This window comes from Drosophila innubila (genome assembly GCF_004354385.1).
Source record: "Drosophila innubila isolate TH190305 chromosome 3L unlocalized genomic scaffold, UK_Dinn_1.0 0_D_3L, whole genome shotgun sequence".
NCBI lineage: Eukaryota > Metazoa > Arthropoda > Insecta > Diptera > Drosophilidae > Drosophila > Drosophila innubila.
The window spans coordinates 7897039-7915659 of record NW_022995376.1 but is presented as its reverse complement, the minus strand read 5'-3'; the positions used below and the strand labels follow the sequence as shown (position 1 = coordinate 7915659).

Here is an 18621-nt window from a genome sequence, read left to right as displayed (position 1 = left end):
GGGGGCCAATATCATCAGTTGCAACAGCACGTTTCATGCGACATTATTTTGTGAACATTTTGACAGCAACTTTGTTTTGCAGTTGTTGTGTACTTTTTGATAAAGTTACAAATGGCTATTGTTGCCAGGGACATGGAAATGTGTAAATAAAAACATTAAAAAATTTACAAAAATAGATAACGATTCAAAGTAACCCTAGAAAAAGGTTTAAAGTAGCTTGTAGAATAAAACAGTAACTATTTTCATTATATTTACAATTATTAAAAAAATATTTAGTTGCAATAATTGTCAAAATTTAATCGACTTTTTTGGCATTGCTGTTAGTATAAGTAAATACCCACTTAACCACTATATTTATTGACAGGGTATAAAACACGAAAACAGCAATTTTATACAGCTTTTGGCATTTAAATGTTTGATTCTGTTTACAGAATCGTCAAGCTTATCGAGCTACTGTGCCAATCTAGTGCAGGTATACGAGTATATGTACATTTAATTATTATCAGCACGTACAAAAAAACAAATTATTTATTGACATTCAATTTTTGTATGCAAAGTCCAATGCATTGGCATTGATAAGACCCCATCTTCCTTACCTTGCCAAACTTTCTATATTTGGTTCCCTAATCATCAACTTTTCATTGTATTTTTAATGTGTGTAGCGTTTAATTTGCTGATTGGACTTTCGAGTAAACATCAAGCAATAGAAAATAATTCGAAAGTTCAGAGAATTGTTCCACTTGAAGCTAGTAGAGGGAGGAAGTCTCTTATATAACACACATCAAACATGTATTTTGTAGGTATTCCTGTCTTAAAGCTTCTTTGGGGATTGTATTGAGATCTTCTTTTTGCAATATTTCAGGGGGCTGGTCCCAATTTTAAGCCAAGTCACAGCTGCTTTTATGTGATGTTGATTGATGGTTTTCTTTCCTTCTCTCTATGTCAAAGCAAATGAGAGCTGAAAATTGTGTGATTATCTGTTGAACGACAGTTTAGAGGTCACAACAATTTAAGTCAGGTTTGATTAATACGAGCATAAATTAATTTTTATTAAATGCAATCTTTTTATGATAATCAGCGTTTAGTTTCATACTGCGAACAATGAGGTGATTCATTTCAACTTTTATAATTGCGGTGCATGAAGTTTGTTTAACAATTTGTACGTAATAGTTACAAAAGTTTAATTGCATACACTTTCAACTATTTCCCCACACAGTAAAAAGTTTATGTTGTTTTCAAGAAGTTGCTGAAAATAAAGCGAACAGGAATTGTTTTCATGCATAACATGGCGTATGATTGATGTGCTATTGATTTATGGCCATTTGAATGGCTGAACGCAAACCACATTTCGGCAGTAAATTGTGACAAATTCACAGCTTAAATTGCGATAGAAAATCACTATCAAAATGTTAACCAATATTCGCATTTTTAAAATGCTGACTAACCGCAATATGCATTTGCCGATTTGCTAAAAAAAATAAGTTGCAAAAGCAACTGCAGAAATTGTTACCCAGCGGCTTAACTAAAATCTGCCTACAAATAACGCAATTTAAGCCTTTTGTACATATTCTGCGCTTGTCAGTTTTCCAGCTTAGACTTGTTTCCAGAAAACCAAAACCTAATAGGACTTAAAACTGGAAAGTTGTAAAGTCCAGTTAGAGCCAAGCTAAATAAATATTTTTAAGGAAAAGCCAACTGAAATTCCGGAAGCTGAATGATTCACAAATAGAATGAAATGTCTTTAAATCGTTATGTAATTGTAAGTAAGTAAATTGTAAGTATGGAAATGAAAGTCCCACAAGTAAATTTAAATTACAATCAATTTGTTTGATATCGATGTAACAATTTTCCTAACAAAAAACTTTTCACTTTAACAAAATTCCATTTCTTATTCTTTTTTTTTTTGCAGTTATGCATATTTTATATATAAGTATGTTTTTGTTGTCCTTTTTGTGTGTTGCTTTGCTTTATTTTTTGCTTGACTTTTTTCGATGGAACAGCTGGACGCTTTTGTGATTTTTGAGGAGAAAGTAGTGAATTGTGTAATTTGGTTTCCATTATAAATATTTTAAACATTGTTGCTATAATCTTTAGTGCACTCTGCAATTTATGGCAAAGATAATCTACAATTATATGGCTGTTAGCTTCAATTTGGCTCAATGCAAAAATACCTTTATCGTTCGCAATTGTATGGAATGCGTTGCTGGGTTACAGATCTCCACGATTGCCAGATTTTATTTATGTTTTTCAGCATTTCCTTTTCACGTTTATTTTCCTCTTTTTGTTGGCCTCCAGCTGCGACTGTCGCAGAATTTACATTGATGGCCATCAAGGGTATTCAGACGGCTTTTTTTGATGCGTTGCCCTTTGCCCCAATAGATTAGATAAGAAGGCATTTTTGAGTGCTTTTATTAGGCTGCGCACGTGTGTGTGTGTGTGTGTGGGTGTGTGGGTGTGTCATCATTTAGCAGCAACAAGATGCGGCTCACTGATAAGCGCATGCTTTTGGCTATGATAAAGGATTACCACTACTTTAAATGGAATTTTCCCTAGTAGCAGCTACTTTTTGCGTTTATTTAACCCGCACCATAAAAGCATACAAGTTTTTTTTGTGGCGTTTGAGCTTTTAACTTCAACACAAATCATGTTTCAAAGGTCTGAAGTTTTAACACGTACTTTTTGGGCTTTTGGGCTACTGTCACAGCAGATTTTCATTGATTTGACATACGCACAACACGCACACACACACACACACTTTTATGTGAATGCCCCAAATGTATAGCAGAATTGCCTGCTTGTTCTGTGTAAACAAAGCGAAGCAAGGAAACTGGAAATATCTCGGCATGCCTACGACTTATATATAACTCTGCCTCCCTCTATATATATTGATAGATTCTATTCATATTTGGCATAGCAACACCACAACAAAAACAACAACAACAACAACAGCGACAGTGACAATACAATATAGTAGTGCCAACGAGGCGTATGTGTATTTTGTGTGTGCAGCGATAATATTGAGTGTGCAAATTGCGTATACGCAACGTTGCTTTCCCTTTGTCTTCTTGCATTGCCTGATTGCAATTTATACGATAAACGCCAACGTCAACACCATTTCGCCAACATCGAATGAATGATTCCGCTGAATAAATGCCAGTTTCATTCGCTCTGCCTCTTTGCCCTCTCGATTGGTTACCAAGGACAACATTGCATTGAGTGTGAAAAACTCAATTAATAATTGTAATTGTCTTCAATCGTATTTCGTTCAGCAAGATATGCGCGTGCTTTTTTTTAAACTGCTTCATTTATGTAAACAAACCAAATCTGGTCAGCTGGAAAATTGCATTATCATTTCGCATTTGGATTTGAATCGAAATGAATGTATTTCGCAATCTGTTTCGAATTTCACATTGTGTATCTGTGGGCATTTGCATGGTAATCTATCCATCTATTTTCCAATATCCAAAACCCACATAATTCGTGTTTCTAGTTGCTAACACACAGCGCACATATCGCCAATTTGATGTAGCCTTAAACCTGCATACGCAATCTGATTAAATCTGAATTTGGCGCTCTTCAATTGAATTTTGCGTATCGTAATTGTGTTCATTTCCAGAAAACTTTGCTCAAAGTGCACTGCAATTATTACGGCTATTTTCAGCTACCAATCAACGCCACGTGCTTTATTAAGTCGTAATGATACTTCTTTGATTACTCGCCCATATACAGATACATGAGCTTTGAGCGTCACATTCATTCCTCGAATGCGAACACGATTCTCGCACATCATTAAAATGCCACCCACAGTGTAAAAACATTTAAATTGTCAGTCAAGCATAATTTAATATCCTGACAACATTCTAGAGATTTCTATAAGCACTACAAGTTTTATTTTTATATATACACTTTTTTTTTTTCATTTTATTTATATATTATTGTCAGAATTTTTTCCATTGCATATAAATAAGCTGTAAGCTCTGGTTTCTCTATTTTTTTAATGGTGCTGTTTCTTTTAAGACATTATTGTTATTGATGAAAGAAACTTTAAGCAGTTGTGGTCAATTTGAATTATATAAACGCTTTGTCGAATTTTGATGCATTTTTAAAAAATATGTTTAATTCTATTCACTTAAATTTTTTTGGAATACGTCTTTGACTTTTTTCTTGTCATAAAATAAGGCTCAGAGTATTTAAATTAAAAATTAAATAAATAAAAATGTTTAAAGTTTAAATTGTTTAATATTTTGATGGGCTATCAAAGCAAATCCAACTTAAAAGATTTTTTCTATGCTTACATAGTCGCTTTGAGCGCATTATTTGAAATTTACATTTTAATATCTTACAGTTCGTCTTTATCAAATTTCCAAAAGTTTCAAGTCTGTAATTGTTTTGTCTCATTTTACACAATAGAAAAAAAATCAAAGAAAACTTTCTGAGTTAGAGCAAAGAGAAGAGCAGCACCAACAGCTATAACAACGGTGTTAACTTGTCCAAAACTGTTACCAGCACAGTTTCTGGAGTTGGGAAAAATGTTGAAGTCACCGAAAAACCACATCGTCGACTACATCACTGAAATTGATCCTTAAGTGTGCGACAACGAAGGTTAATTAATTAATTTATTTAAACTCGCTGACACTGGGCCCTGACAGTATTGGCTCGTTTAACCAACCCACTTGGCCAGGCCAACATGGTTTGGTAAATATGCAAATCAAATAGGTCTTTAAATTAACCATGAAAACATTTTGACAGGCCGACAGTTTGGCAACTGCACAGCTTGATTTTGGGCCAACATTTAACGGTAAGGACTTTTGGCTTTAATATTTATAATATTGGTCGATGTGGCTTTAAGGGTCCAATTTGTTGTTGTTTGCGAGGACAAAGCCAAAATCTCGGGGTGTGTGTCAAATGTGCTGAGTAATGCGATGTGGAAACAAATGTTAGGGTACCAAACCTCCTCTATCGAATCATTGGGCATTGATTGATGAAAGAGACTGTGCGTGAAGCTATTTATAATACTTTTACTCGTATGTTTATTATTTATCATGCCATACTAATGCCAATATATATATACAAAATATATATTTACAGTGCTCGTAAGTATATTGGTTTTGCCTGTTTGCTTATGAAATTTGACTGAAACTAATGGATCCCAAAAGTGTGCCATAACGTAGACTTCATGTCAAATGTGACCCAATGGACGCGTAAAGCGCATTAGACATTTACCCGGGTTATAAATAAACCAAAAAAAAAATGCTGCGTTCCCAGCAGAGATTCCATTTCCATCCATCATCCAGCAAAAAGCGAAAAGGAAATAGAAAACGCATTGTCATCCGACAGACGACTGTCTGCTCTGTAATTGTGCATAAATCAGTAATTTTTAAGCGAAATTGATCCGATGTATAACTGCAGATGAAATGTTCATACATGCATACATATGAGTGTCCCTGGAAAGTATGCTAAGTATTATCGTAAGCAGCTTGTCGAATTGCTGGATAAAGAGAAAGAGCTCCATTACGGTTTTCCAGAAAATTGACAATAAATGTATATTCATTTATAAATATATCAGTTGTCAATGCTATTTAAGCTTAAATGTTAGTTGTCAAATACAAAAAGCCGATTTATCATCATAATATTAACCAAAGTCCCGCAAAACGAAATAACATTAAAACCACACTGGGGATCAAAAGTAACTCCGCATCTTTCTTACATCATTCAAGGCTGTCACTGTGTGTGTGTAAATTTTAAAGCGACAGCAACAATGTCAAGTGAAGCTGCTGTCATGGCAAGTTTTGACAGCGAATTAAAACAAACAACTACGAAAATGACATTGAAAACATTCTAATGAAATATCAACAACAATGTGGCACTCACTTTCCCCGAGTGAGTGGATGTCAAGCAATGCGAGGATTCGTGAATTATTTCAATGAAGTGCAAAAATTACACTGAGAAAAATAAAAACGGTTTCAAAAATCAAGAAAGTCTATTTTTTAATATTTGATTGTTAAAGTAATAATAATATACATGTTCTTACAATCGAATATTTTTTGTTTTCAGCTAAGATTCTTAACTTTTGAGTCTCTCACATAAATATTTATTTGTCTCCCATAAATTTACTTTTATTATTATTATTATTATTATGAAATTATTATTATTGCATGAAATTATTGCGAAAATTGCAATGCATATTAGTCGCTTTCCCTTGCATTATTGGATAATACCGGCATTGTTAGAATTCCAATTTAAATTCTAAGAACATTGTTAGCTGCACACAAATTCCATACCATACTTAGAATGCTTTGGAAATTGCACAAAACCAGAGTAAATCGAAATGAATTATAGTCAGTTCCTAAAAGTAGGCTTCATATTTTCTTATAATACACTAAGATTGCATTATTAAACTAATTTGCAGCTAGCAATTTGAAATTAATTGTAATTGTGAAGAAAGATAAATTTATAGAACCAGAACAATGGCTGCTAAGTTAGGGAAACATTCAAAACAACTCCAGTTGATAGCATTATTAAAATAGCTGAAGCTTTAGGCAAACAACGATGTTTACGGACCGGACTAACTTGTTTTCCCAGCATTAAACGTGCTCCGTGCTCTGAATGCTGTTGTGGCAAATAAATAAAATAAAACAAATTGATATGAAATAAAATTGATATTAAAAGCACTTTAAGGGTCTATTACGCAAGGAGATTTAAACGACTTAAACTTGAGAGAAACAGAAGTGGAGGGCGTAACTAAAGCGACCCTTACTTGTTTACCCAAAGGTACCCGCAAATGTTTTTTAACCTTTTTTGTTTTTTATTTTTTTTGTCAGCTAATGCTTTATGAAAAGGGTGCATGTTCGCTTTTGTTTAGAAACAGAAAATTATAAATTTAATCGCAAGTAATTACGCGAATGTTTTTCGAGCTTAATGACAACGTATGTGCCACACGATTTCCATGGAGAATTTTAGATGTCATTCAACATTTAAGTCTGCCGTTACCCATCAAGATTGATGTTCCGCATTGCCCACATAATTTCCGCCCAGGATTTATTGCTGACAAACGGCAATGCGTCAGGGAAAGCCTGATTAAACGTTAATGCTAATGCTTCAAGGACTTAGGCCTAATTAGCCAGGCACTTGAAATATGTGAAATGCCTTAAAATGTTAAGGTTTGCCGATTAGGAAGACAGACAAAGGTATTCTGCCAAAGCATTGGCACCTCAATTACTGTAAATATATGCTTTTACTTAAGCTGTTTATAGTTAACGCTTGTTATTAAGTTATTAAATAAACGATTTTATGGCTCCCACAGTCCATTAAACGTGCGTAATTATAATTTTGTCTAATGGCATTAAATTGGCGAGCTGGCAAAACACTTATCTGTTTTCTTCTACTGTCTGCCGGAAATATGGTAGCACATTTATCTCTGCCTAAAGGCGTATCTTTAAAGCCAGAGCTTTACATAAATATATCTTAAATTTTGTGTGGTATTTGCATTTCTTTAAAATGGTAATTTATTATTAAAATTAATATATATATTTTTGGGTAAGTCTTATGTAGGCAGTTTGTTTTTCATTTCATACGCTTGCCAAGCAAACACACACTTTTAAATATGCATGAATTTCTGTAAAAGACCAAAGAATTTGATAATTAACAAGCTTGTGTTATGGCTAAAGAGAGAGTATTTAATTGTGAAATACCCTGCAAAAATATGAACGTATTGAATTAAGATTTTATATTTTTGTGCGAATAAAATAACCCTATTTGATTTAGCATCCCTACTGAGTATAAGATTGTCCAACAAAAGTTTGATTTTATAAATTTCAAATGAAACTGAGCACATTTATAATTGATGTTGATATTGATACTTGCACTCAATTAGTGTCATTTCATTTAACAGCTAGATTCGTTCACCCGATGTGCTAATCTGTCTTATTTGATATGCTAATTTTGCCATTGAGTGGTTGCCATCTGTGGTATAATATGCTTTAATACACATCTCGTAAATTTACAAACTCACAAATGTCTGGGCAAATGTAAAGTTGAGCTCGGTACACACTGTACCACACTGCGTATACGCAATAAATAAAGTAACAAAATGTCTGCAGTGGGAGTAGAGAAGCAGAAGAGTATATGTAACAGTGTTTGCCACTTACTTTTCGCTCTCTTTCGCTTTTTAAAATATAACTTTGCTCAGTTGTCATTTACGATAAATCAAGCAGACAGATAGACAGACAGACAGACAGACAGACAGACAGTCAAGTTCCGTTCAGGACTTAAATTTGTCAATATTATGACTTCAAGAAACATTCTTCCACTTCTGCACTTTATGACATTGCCTGTCATTTAGTTTTTTCCCGTATTTGTTACCACATAAGATATGTGACATAATTTATGTAAATATGTACTTTGGCCTTGTATGATGAGCTGCTGCAAGTTGTACAAACATTTGATGGGAAAATACTCGTATATAGTTTGCTTAGAAGTTGCAAGTTGAAAATATGAGTACGCTCTGACAAGCATTGTTCCTTGTTGTTGTTGTTTTTATTGAAAGTTTTACAAACTTTGTAATGTGAGTTTTACTTGGGCAAGGGCAAGTTTGATGGCCACGATTATATGCCAATCAGCCCAGGAATTGCAAGTGGATGCGGAAATTCCAGTTCACTTCTACGGTAATTGAATTTTCACTTAAGCAATTCCCGTTTAGCTGGCAAATATTGTCATTGCCTGCCGTACTTAAACGCTAATGGAAAACTCATTATCCTGAGAGTAAGAGACGCAGTTAGAAAGAGAGGGAGAGAGAGAGGGCAAGTGCCGCCTTAGTAGTTACAGCAATTAGACGATGTGCTCTTGAGTACTCTGCCACTGTTAGTGGCACGCATAAGTGTGCTCATTGCCAATTATTGTGGCATGTGAGAATGTCAAGCCGCGACTAATCTTCTTGTGGCAGCAACCAAAGGGGCATACACAATGTGTTGACTTGCAGCAAGGCTTATTACGAGTACGAGTATGAGTACTTTGTAATGCAAATAATGCTCTGCTCCCTGAGTGAAAAAGAAATCTCTCTGTGCCAATGCATAAATTCTGAGATGAAAGAAGCTGCCAACACATCATATTTCTCTTTGAGTTCCATGTTCCATGAAATGTATATGTTAATTTATTTTGTTCATAACACAAACACGCAACTACCAATTATAATAATAACAACAATTCCTTGTGCATTAGAGTATGAAAATTTCCATTTCAGTAAGTGCAGAAACAATGTTTAATTGCAAAACACCTTATTTAATCATAACCTTTTCATTAGTATACTCTGTGTAAATTGGCAAATAGCTGGTATTAAATTGTGCTAATTGGAATAGAAACTTTTTTTTAAATATTTGTATATTTCTCTGCAATTCTTTCCCAAAGAGTTGAAATCTTTTTTAAATCAATTTGAAACGAAGTCGTATTTATTATGTATCTATGTCTATATATTCTATAATATGTTAGTCAGGCTCCAAAACTTAATTAAAATTGCAAATTTATTTTAAATTAAATTATATGAAAGTACATTTATTTTACACAAATGAAACCAATATGTAGTCAGTTCAAACTCAATAATCTTTATGCTAGATGAAATCTCCTTCTCTTAGTTATTAGATATCTTCTAGTCTAGCAACCATTCATTTGAAATGAATATATACACATGTGTGTAGAAACATGACATTAATTGGATTGCCAGTGTTTAATTTATATATGATTAACATCAAAAGGTTTGTTTGCGCATTTTGCAAAAGAACAAAAGAAGACGTTGAAATGTTTCAATTATATTTTGATTATTTTTCACTCAAATATTTCCTCCCCTACTATTTGCTTAGGATATGTTACATGCTTTCGTTATGTAGGACCACTTAAAAATCCATTAAATCCTTGTCGCATTGGGTTGAGTAGACTCTGACAGCTGTGTTGATATTTGCGAACAAATTTCGACTTTTTTAGTAGCTAATACTCGTACAAAACATAGTGAAGCTACATAAGTGGTTGTCGAGTGGAGTGTGCTGTGCTCCGTTTTATTTGAGATTTGGCAAATACCATCAAAGTGTAGTCCTGTTCCTGACAACTGTCAATTGTCATGCGTTTGCGGCGGAGTTCAACAAGGACACACCAGTTTAATTGGATGTTGTGCCATCATTCGTAGTCCACGATTGCAATGCAGTTGTAATTAAGAGAGACAATCCAAATGTGTAATTAATTGGCATTTAATGACTCCAATTTTCGAGTGAATAAGCAGCTCTGGCTGCAGGCAGGTAAATAAACTTTTCCAACATTCGTCCTCACTTGCAGGTTTTCTCCTCGTTTCAGCTGCAGTTTTATGGTTTCTCTGGCTAAAATTTCCCTTTAATTGTCTAACTTCAGGGCTAAAGCTGGTTTTAAATCAAACATTCAAATTCACTTCTCTCTGTTGACTTTTAAACTTTAACAAATACTTGCTCCTTTTCCCCTGAGTGTAATTCAACTTTAAATGGTTCAAGTGGTCTTTGTTTCAAACAACTTAAAAATAAACTTTCATCCTTTCTTGTATAACAATATTTTTTCAGAACATTTTTTTTTCATTTCCTGCTATTTGCAGTTTTGTTTAGGGAGAGGAATATGGTCTTCTGTAAAACACTATTTAAATGAAAATGGACACAGAACAACTATGGTATTAGGTAGTTTAATTTTCAAACGAAGTTTAGAAATCATTACAAACACTTTTCGAAAACCATTCGCTTTTAATTTCAACCGAATAGACGGAAACGTTTTCGACATTCCTTGTACCTTTATGATGATTGATACTCCAAGACCCGAAAAAAAAGAAAGGATAAAGGCAAGAAACATTTTCGTGATTCAGAAATATCAAACAGAAGAAAACAAAAACAAACTTCCAAATGCTTATGAATTTTCATGGGAAAGTGTAGTTTAACCTTCTACCTTCTATTTATACCTACAAACAAAATGTTGATATTTTTCTTTGCAGTTTTTCTAAAGACTTCTTGACGCTAGTATGGGAACAATACGGTTCGTTTTCAATAGTTGATTAAACAGAATCGAAGAGCAAGTCGGTAGTTGTTCTGAGATTGAAACTAGTTGAATAGACTAGAGTCGAAAGAACTCGACTGTGAAAGACCCTGTACTAATTATGTTCAGGCGGTGTAGAAAAATTATAAAACACAATTAATTGTCTAGAAAACCCTTTTTTTTGATTTAATGATTAAATAGTCTCTTTGTACTTTTTAAATACAGGGTCTAAGTATGTCGTTGAAATTTTAACAGGAACTAAAGGGTAGTTTTTGTTCTCCTTTACTGACTGTCAATCACTCTTTGCTGGCTTTGTTCCTGCTCCCAAAGAGAAAACATCAGTTGAGTCTCTGTCTCTGTCACTTCTCCAATCTGTTTGTATCTCCGCTGGACTGAGAAGAAGACAGGAAATGAGTGCGTCAACCGGCGGAAGCTGCAAATGAAATTTTGTGCGATGCCATTGTGAATGGAATAAATAGTCTCGAGTGCTTAGTACATTTTCGGAGAACTTTACTTTTTAGACTTTCATGTAAAAATATGTCAACTCTTATTAGCTTGAAACATGAGTGCGAGTGTAAATTAAATTGATCCTTGCAGCGAATTCGGATCTAAAGTTATAATTGGTACATTGACATTAAATTGGCCATCAGATTCACTTAAATTGCTTGTCGGCTGCTCGGAGATGTGACCACAATCGCCATTGCCATTGCCATTGACAGCTGAAGGGATACAAAGAGAATTAAGAGATTTCAGCCTTAGACAGTAGTTTTCGGTTACCTGAAGCTTCTTTGCTATTCTCTTTCTGCTGTTGTTGCTGTTCCTCCTCCTCGGTAATGGTGGAGAAGTTGGTGGGACGCTGCGAGGTGATCAATGGACTCGCTGCCAGGAGGCGATGTGAGTGTCGTTTATTGTTGCCAGTCTTGGCAGCTGCGAGCTGCTGACGCTTCGATTTGCTAAGCTTCTCGGGTGCTGTGAACACCACCGCGGGCTAAAGGTTGTAAGGTTATGATATGGCTGTCATGGAATCAGGGATAAATTGGTTACACTCACCGACATGGCTAGATGTTGTTGCTGTTCGGATGCAGCACGTCGATAAGCTTGATACTGGGAGATGACGCAGAGCAGACAGTAAAGCTGCAAATGAAATGCAATTTCAACTAATTAAAGCAGGGTTCATTACTGCGATTAAAAAAATCAAATCAAATAACTATTTGTGTTTAGGGTATGCTATCAAAAGTTTAAACTTTATTTTAAAATAGTTTTTATAAAAATTTACTTTAAGTCCAATTATTAATCTTAGTAAAATTAATTTTAATTTTAAGCTTTGTATTTATAAAATTCAAAGTAAAACTCTTTGTTTGAATTTTTATAATATAATTTAAAAATAGCAAAAATATTAAAAAAAAAAACGTTACAAAAAAAAAATTTATATATGTTTTTATTTACGATTTTTCAATAAAAAATTTAATTTTTCATAAGATTTTAATTATTATATTTTTTTGTATCATCATTTTTTTTAGATAAGAATCCATGATTTATTTATATTTTGTTATTAAAATTTTTTATACCTATTTTAATCATTTCTGTTTCTAAATTTAAATAATTATAAATATCACTCACATTCAGGCAGAGTATGAAGAAGTCTATTGTGAATATAAAGCCAACAATTGGATCGAAGCTAACACGACGCGATATCATTAGATGGACAAGATGAGCGCACTCAATGAGCAAATCGCAGAGCATTAATCCTATCCAGGGCAGCAGCAATTGACGTTTGTTCTGAGTAATAGGTAGGAAAGGGAAAAGGTTATATTATATTTTTTTTAGTTCTGTCAGGTACACAGCTCAGTTAAGTCACACTCACATGCCGCAGACCCACAATCAACAAGATGGAGGAAAACACCATCAGCACAGAGCAAAACAAGAACAAAACGTTGAATATCACAGTTACTGCAAGAAATATACCGTCAATCAAATGCGTCTGGGGTATTAAGTCCTGGACACCTCTCTCTTTCTCCCTCTCTCTTACCTACAGTTACATCTCCCTTTTCGAGAATGCTTTCTCCCACGGGCTGCGTCCTCTTTCCTAGTAAAAACTCCTGCTCCTCCTTCACATAAAATGTAAACATAAGCGTCGACAATCCAAAGTAGATCTGCAACAACAACAACAACAACAACATAATTGGAGAAAGTTTTTCACACAAAAGGGTCAGAAAGAGTTAAAGGCTAAACGGAAATTAAAACATTATTTATCAGAAGACCTGCTGTTTTAAATACTTACCGTTTAAAAGGCACTTAGTGCAGAGTTACTTTTATATAAAATCATTCTGAAATGTTTTTACTCATATTTTCATACTCAGTTTTTCATTATTTTGGTCCAAGTTGAGATTATAGAAACAGAAGACAAGCAAACAAAACATTTTCACACCATATTCCCCATCCACATCGACACTTTTGTTTTTTATTTGTGTAAAGTGTTGTTATTCTATGAATTTTAAGGCCATAGTAAAACGAATGAGGAGATAAGGACGAAAAAGCACTCATAGGTTAGAATTCATGTATTGTATTCTGTATTTTCATTTCCATTACTGTTTTTTATTTTCTTTTTTTTTTGCTTTGTTTTTCGCTTTTCTTGTTGAAAATATGGTAATGAAAGTCTTGCTGAAGTAATCCATAATCTCTCCGCACAAGAAACAACAAATGACTTTAACTTATAAACTACAGTAGAAACTTGATGTTGCTTATTTGTTTTGTTTAACTTTTTATTCTTTCTTTCGTTTTACTTTATTGTTTACTACTTTAATTGTAATATGCTAGCTTTTTCCATTTAGCTTATCTTTATACATCTCTGATTACTTATCCTTTCGAATATTTGTTTCTTCATCTCTATGATTTTTGAGCTCTACCTTTCAGTTTGCTCCTACATTTATTGTACTACTTCTTAGCTTCTCTATTCGCTTTTAGCCTTAAAAATTAATTTTCTGACTCCTTTCTTTTGCTTGTCATCTTGCTTTTTCTTTTCCTTCAGCTTCTAGCGTTTGCTTTTTTAGATGGCTTTGCTTTTATTTTGCTACACAACTTGGCAATTTCATTGCGTTTTCATTACTTGTGTTTTTTATAGTTCTATACATATTTTGCTCAGTTTACTTCTCACATTACTGCTTCTTGAGCTGCTTCTTTCATTTTATTTTGTTTATGGCTTCATATTTCACTCTGATTCTCTCTTCATCGCTAGAATTGCTTCCATGTCTATCAATATGCTTCTTATTGAACTTCTCACTTAACTTCTCACAGACATTTTACTTTAACTATCGCTATGCTTCTCTCCTTTCTGCTCGATTGTTTTGTCGAATGGCTTCTGTTATCGGAACTTGACCGATAAAAATAGCTAGATTTGAAGATATATAAAAAAGGGTTAGTGAAAGACATATGCAAAAAAGACTCAGCTTAAATGTATCCAAAAAAGAAAGAAAAACTTATGGTCTTCCCTTTTTTTGAATGTAAAAAACTTGTACCTATTATTCCGCTACTATTCCGCTTTGTCGCGCGTAATTTCAGCTTGGCTTAAGTTGACTTTAGGATGATAAGCTTCAATTGTTATTGTTTATTCGCTGCTAAATTAAGGACGCCACAAATCAAGTGTATTTTAATTGATTACATACCAGCGTATAGAGGGCGCAGGCAAAGCTGCCCTTTCGCACATTCTTCCAGAAGCAGCAGGACTCGAGTATTGCCATTTTGTGGGCTATTACTTATTCAACTCCTTGTGCATTAACATTCTATATTAAGAAGCCGACAAGCTGATGGGTGGGCGGGGTAGATTCAAGAGGAGGTTCCTTCTGTAACGGCAGCCGCCACTTTCGCATTACTTTTTGACACTTGCTCGGGGGCTGTTTGTCTTAGAGTGCCGCCAGTTTGTTTATTGGCTTGTTTGTTGTTGCCTTTCTTTATTTATGTTGCCGGGTCGGGATTCTAGGATATTTATTTTTTTTTTTTGGACTGGCATTGGGAGTTGCTTATCTCCGGACAGTGACACTTTATTTCATATACAACGCACGCAGATTTATGACACTGATTTATTTGACACAGTCTCGGGCATATTTATATGGTTCACTCGAAGTGGTGCGAGAGGTTGTTCCACCGTTTGAACCGTTCCCACTGAAAGACGCGCCAGAACTGATTCGAACTCTCGACCAGAGACTACAACATGGCCAGCATTTCGAAAAGCAAGCGGCATTTTATGAATGAAATTTCGAAGTAGCGTAAGATGCTTTTCTGCCAAAGAAGTGGGAGTAGATGGTGTTAACGCCTGCGCAGATTGTTGGCCAAATAGCAACAGGCTGCTGTGGCATTGGCAGTGGCCGCATTTGCATGTGAAGTGAGACATTGCGAAAGGACAACGGGTGGCCGCGTCCCACGCAGCGTATACGCAATGAGTAGAAATATTTAGTTGCAACAGTGCGTTCATTTAATTTAATTATTTGCCACCAACTGGGAAGCGAGGTAAACGCAAACGCAAACGTAATTAAAGCCTGACTCCTGATGACTCGACAATGTATAGACTAATGGCAGCCATTGGCGTCAATAAGCCGCAACTGATGGCCAACAGGATGCATAACAAGTCGAGTGGAAAAACAGTTGAATCACACAAGTCGAGAGATAGATGAAAATTAAACAAAACCCCAACAGGCGATGCCTTCAATTCGATACGTAATTGCTTTGTCAGTTTTATCGAGTTCTCCTGACTATGGACGGTAATGAGTACAAGGATGTCAAGGATAACAAAGAGGAGCAGAAATCTACAACCAAAGAGAAGTGAGTATTGAGAAGAAACTTAAATATTCCTTTTTTTTTTGCATATTCCTTATAGATCGAAGGTGGATAGGGGACAACAGACTAATGACAATGACAGAATAACCATTCACACTGACATAACGGATTCCCATTTATCAAGAAAGTATCCTCAGCGAAAATCATCGTTTGCCGAACCGCCGTTGTACTTTGACTTTGATGATCTATTGCCACAGATTGGAGAATTTGGACTGTATCAGAAAATCATGTTTTTGCTAATGATCCCATTTTGCTTTATCGCCTCCTATGTGTATCTGGGTCAGATCTTTATGACGCTGCCACCGGATCGTTATTATTGTTTCGTGCACGAATTATCGCTGATTGAAAGCGAGGAAGAACGCATGATATTGTCCATACCCAAGAGGGACGATGGCAGCTACAGTCGCTGCCATATGTATGATCTCAACTACACTGCCGTCTACATATCCAAGAATCGAAGCGAGTATATAAATAGTTCCCACAGTCAGATTCCATGTCAGCAGGGTTATGTCGTCCATGATCAACTCAATTTCCGCACAGCATCCATGGAGTTTTCTTGGGTCTGTGGTGATGAAATCTATGCGACCTATGCTCAAATGATCTTCTTTTTGGGATCCATTGTTGGCTGTCTGGGTTATGGCCATTTTGCCGATCGTTGCGGACGTCTTTCGGCCTTGGTCAGTAGCTGTGCTTTGGCCTTATTTGGCAGTCTGTTTACATCTGTTAGCCCCAATTTTATGGCTTTCGCATTTACAAGATTTATTGTTGGCGCTTCGTATGATGCGTGTTTTACCATGATCTATATACTGGGTAGGATTGGAAGATCTTGTTGACTCTTTTATACCCTTGCAATGGGTATTGTATTTTTTTCACGATTACTAAAAAGTTAAGTATATAGAATTTTACGCAGACAGTACATTTGTCTGTCTATAACATCTAGTTGCCATCGGAACGATCGGCTAAATACCTTCCTTTAGTAAGATTAGCTTCCTTATTTCTTGAGATATCTTAGCCAATCGCACATATTATTCGTTGTGTTCTTGTCTTTTTCATTCTTAAGAAATTTGGTTTAAATCGGTTCACAATATATTATATCTGCCATGTGCGCAATCGGTCAAAAACGACTTTTAGTATAAAAAACTTTGTAATTTTTCGAAATCTCTCAATTATTCTCAAAGATTGTTGAGATATTTGGTTTGTATTGTAAACTGAACTAACCTTTAAATTAAAATTTAATTTAATTATTATATAGCTGACATTAATCAGTCGAATATTGAATACACAGCTCTGCAAGGGTATCACATCTTCGGAGTGCCGAAAATAAGATTTCATCCTGTCGATCCCAATATCTTTCTTATTCCGTAGTGCTGGAGTATGTAGGACCTTCGTATCGTACTTTTGTGGCCAACATGTCGCTGGCCTTGTTTTATTCCCCCTTCACCGTGCTGATCCCCTGGCTGGCCCTCTACTCGGGTAATTGGCGCACCTTTTCCAGTTTGTCCGCCCTGCCCATTGGACTCGCTCTCTTTGGTTTCTGTGTGCTGCCGGAGTCGGCACGTTGGCTCGTCTCTGTGGGCAAGATCGATGATGCGATTCTTGAACTTCAAAAAGTGGCAAGTAGAAATCGTCGTACGATTTCAAGAAGTCAATGGCAAACGTTTCGGGAAAGCTGCGAGCATTTCTATAGGGAGGAGATTGAGGGTCGTAATTTTAACGTGATATCCATATTTAAGCGATCTCGTTTGGCACGCTACATGGTCCTCATGATCTTCATCTGGATGACTATTTCCTTGGTATACGATGGACATGTTCGTGCTGCAAGTGTACTCGATCGAGAGAATATTTTTATAGTTTTTAGTATAGCCTGTGCTACGGAGATACCGGGTGATCTCTTGGTCACCCTTATCCTAGATAGATTTGGGCGTCGTTGGTGCGCCTTCATCTTTACCGCGATGAGTGGCATCTTCAGTTTGTTGGCTGCCAATTTTACAAATCCCAATTACATTCTAGTAGCTGCTCTGACTGGACGCTTCTTTGCAAATGTTTCCTATAACATTGGACTCCAGTGGGCAGCCGAGGTTCTGCCGACGGTGGTGCGAGCTCAAGGTGTATCCTTCATCCACACTTTGGGATTTGTGGCCATGTTACTCTCACCACCGATTATATATTTGTCCAATCTATCCATTTCATTGATGTTAAATACGCTGGGTGTGTTGGGTATTCTCGGTGGTTTGGTGACTCTATTTCTGCCGGAGACCTTGCACCAAGATCTTCCACAAACACTCAGCGAAGGCAATGAATTTGGCAAGAGTCAACGCATCTGGCATTTTCCCTGCTGTGGACCGGGTGCTCGACGATCACAGCGACCGAGACGTATCTGGCATCAGGGATCAAGTTTGCGTACCATCTCAAAGGATGAGTATCGATCTGGGAAACTGCATCGAGTGGTAGTTGTCAAAAGTCGGCGTCGAACTTTCGGTGTTTTGCCATCCGTGGTTAGTAATGAATCAGAGGTACTGGAACGAATGGAGAAATCATATAAATTTGATCGTGATCCAAAAGAGGAGATCTAAAATGAAGAAAGTAAAATTTGTTATAGATTTTTATAAGTTCATCATCGACTTCCAAAAGTTTAAAAGCGATTCGACTTGAAAAATATTCAACTAATGTAATTTCTTAAACATAAGTCGGCTTAAAGTTAGAATATACTCAATTTCCGATGCTTCATACCCTACAGCTAATGCATTCGATTCAGTTAAT

At 35.6% G+C, this 18621-nt stretch overlaps 2 protein-coding genes across 2 annotated transcripts; one reads left to right on the top strand and one right to left on the bottom strand.

Annotated features, from left to right (window-relative positions):
- Positions 1–11519: 11519 nt before the first annotated feature.
- Positions 11520–15202, bottom strand: LOC117788962. The gene is made up of 7 exons (XM_034627922.1): positions 14694–15202; positions 13061–13184; positions 12896–12981; positions 12652–12810; positions 12082–12165; positions 11809–12019; positions 11520–11750 (listed from the first exon to the last, which is right to left on the bottom strand). The coding sequence occupies exons 1-7, from the start codon at positions 14766–14768 to the stop codon at positions 11611–11613; spliced, it is 879 nt and encodes a 292-aa protein (XP_034483813.1). The 5' UTR covers positions 14769–15202; the 3' UTR covers positions 11520–11610.
- A 576-nt stretch (positions 15203–15778) lies between these two features.
- Positions 15779–18595, top strand: LOC117786965 (organic cation transporter protein). Its single transcript, XM_034625397.1, has 3 exons — positions 15779–15846; positions 15902–16671; positions 17227–18595. The coding sequence occupies exons 1-3, from the start codon at positions 15779–15781 to the stop codon at positions 18432–18434; spliced, it is 2046 nt and encodes a 681-aa protein (XP_034481288.1). The 3' UTR covers positions 18435–18595.
- Positions 18596–18621: the final 26 nt, after the last annotated feature.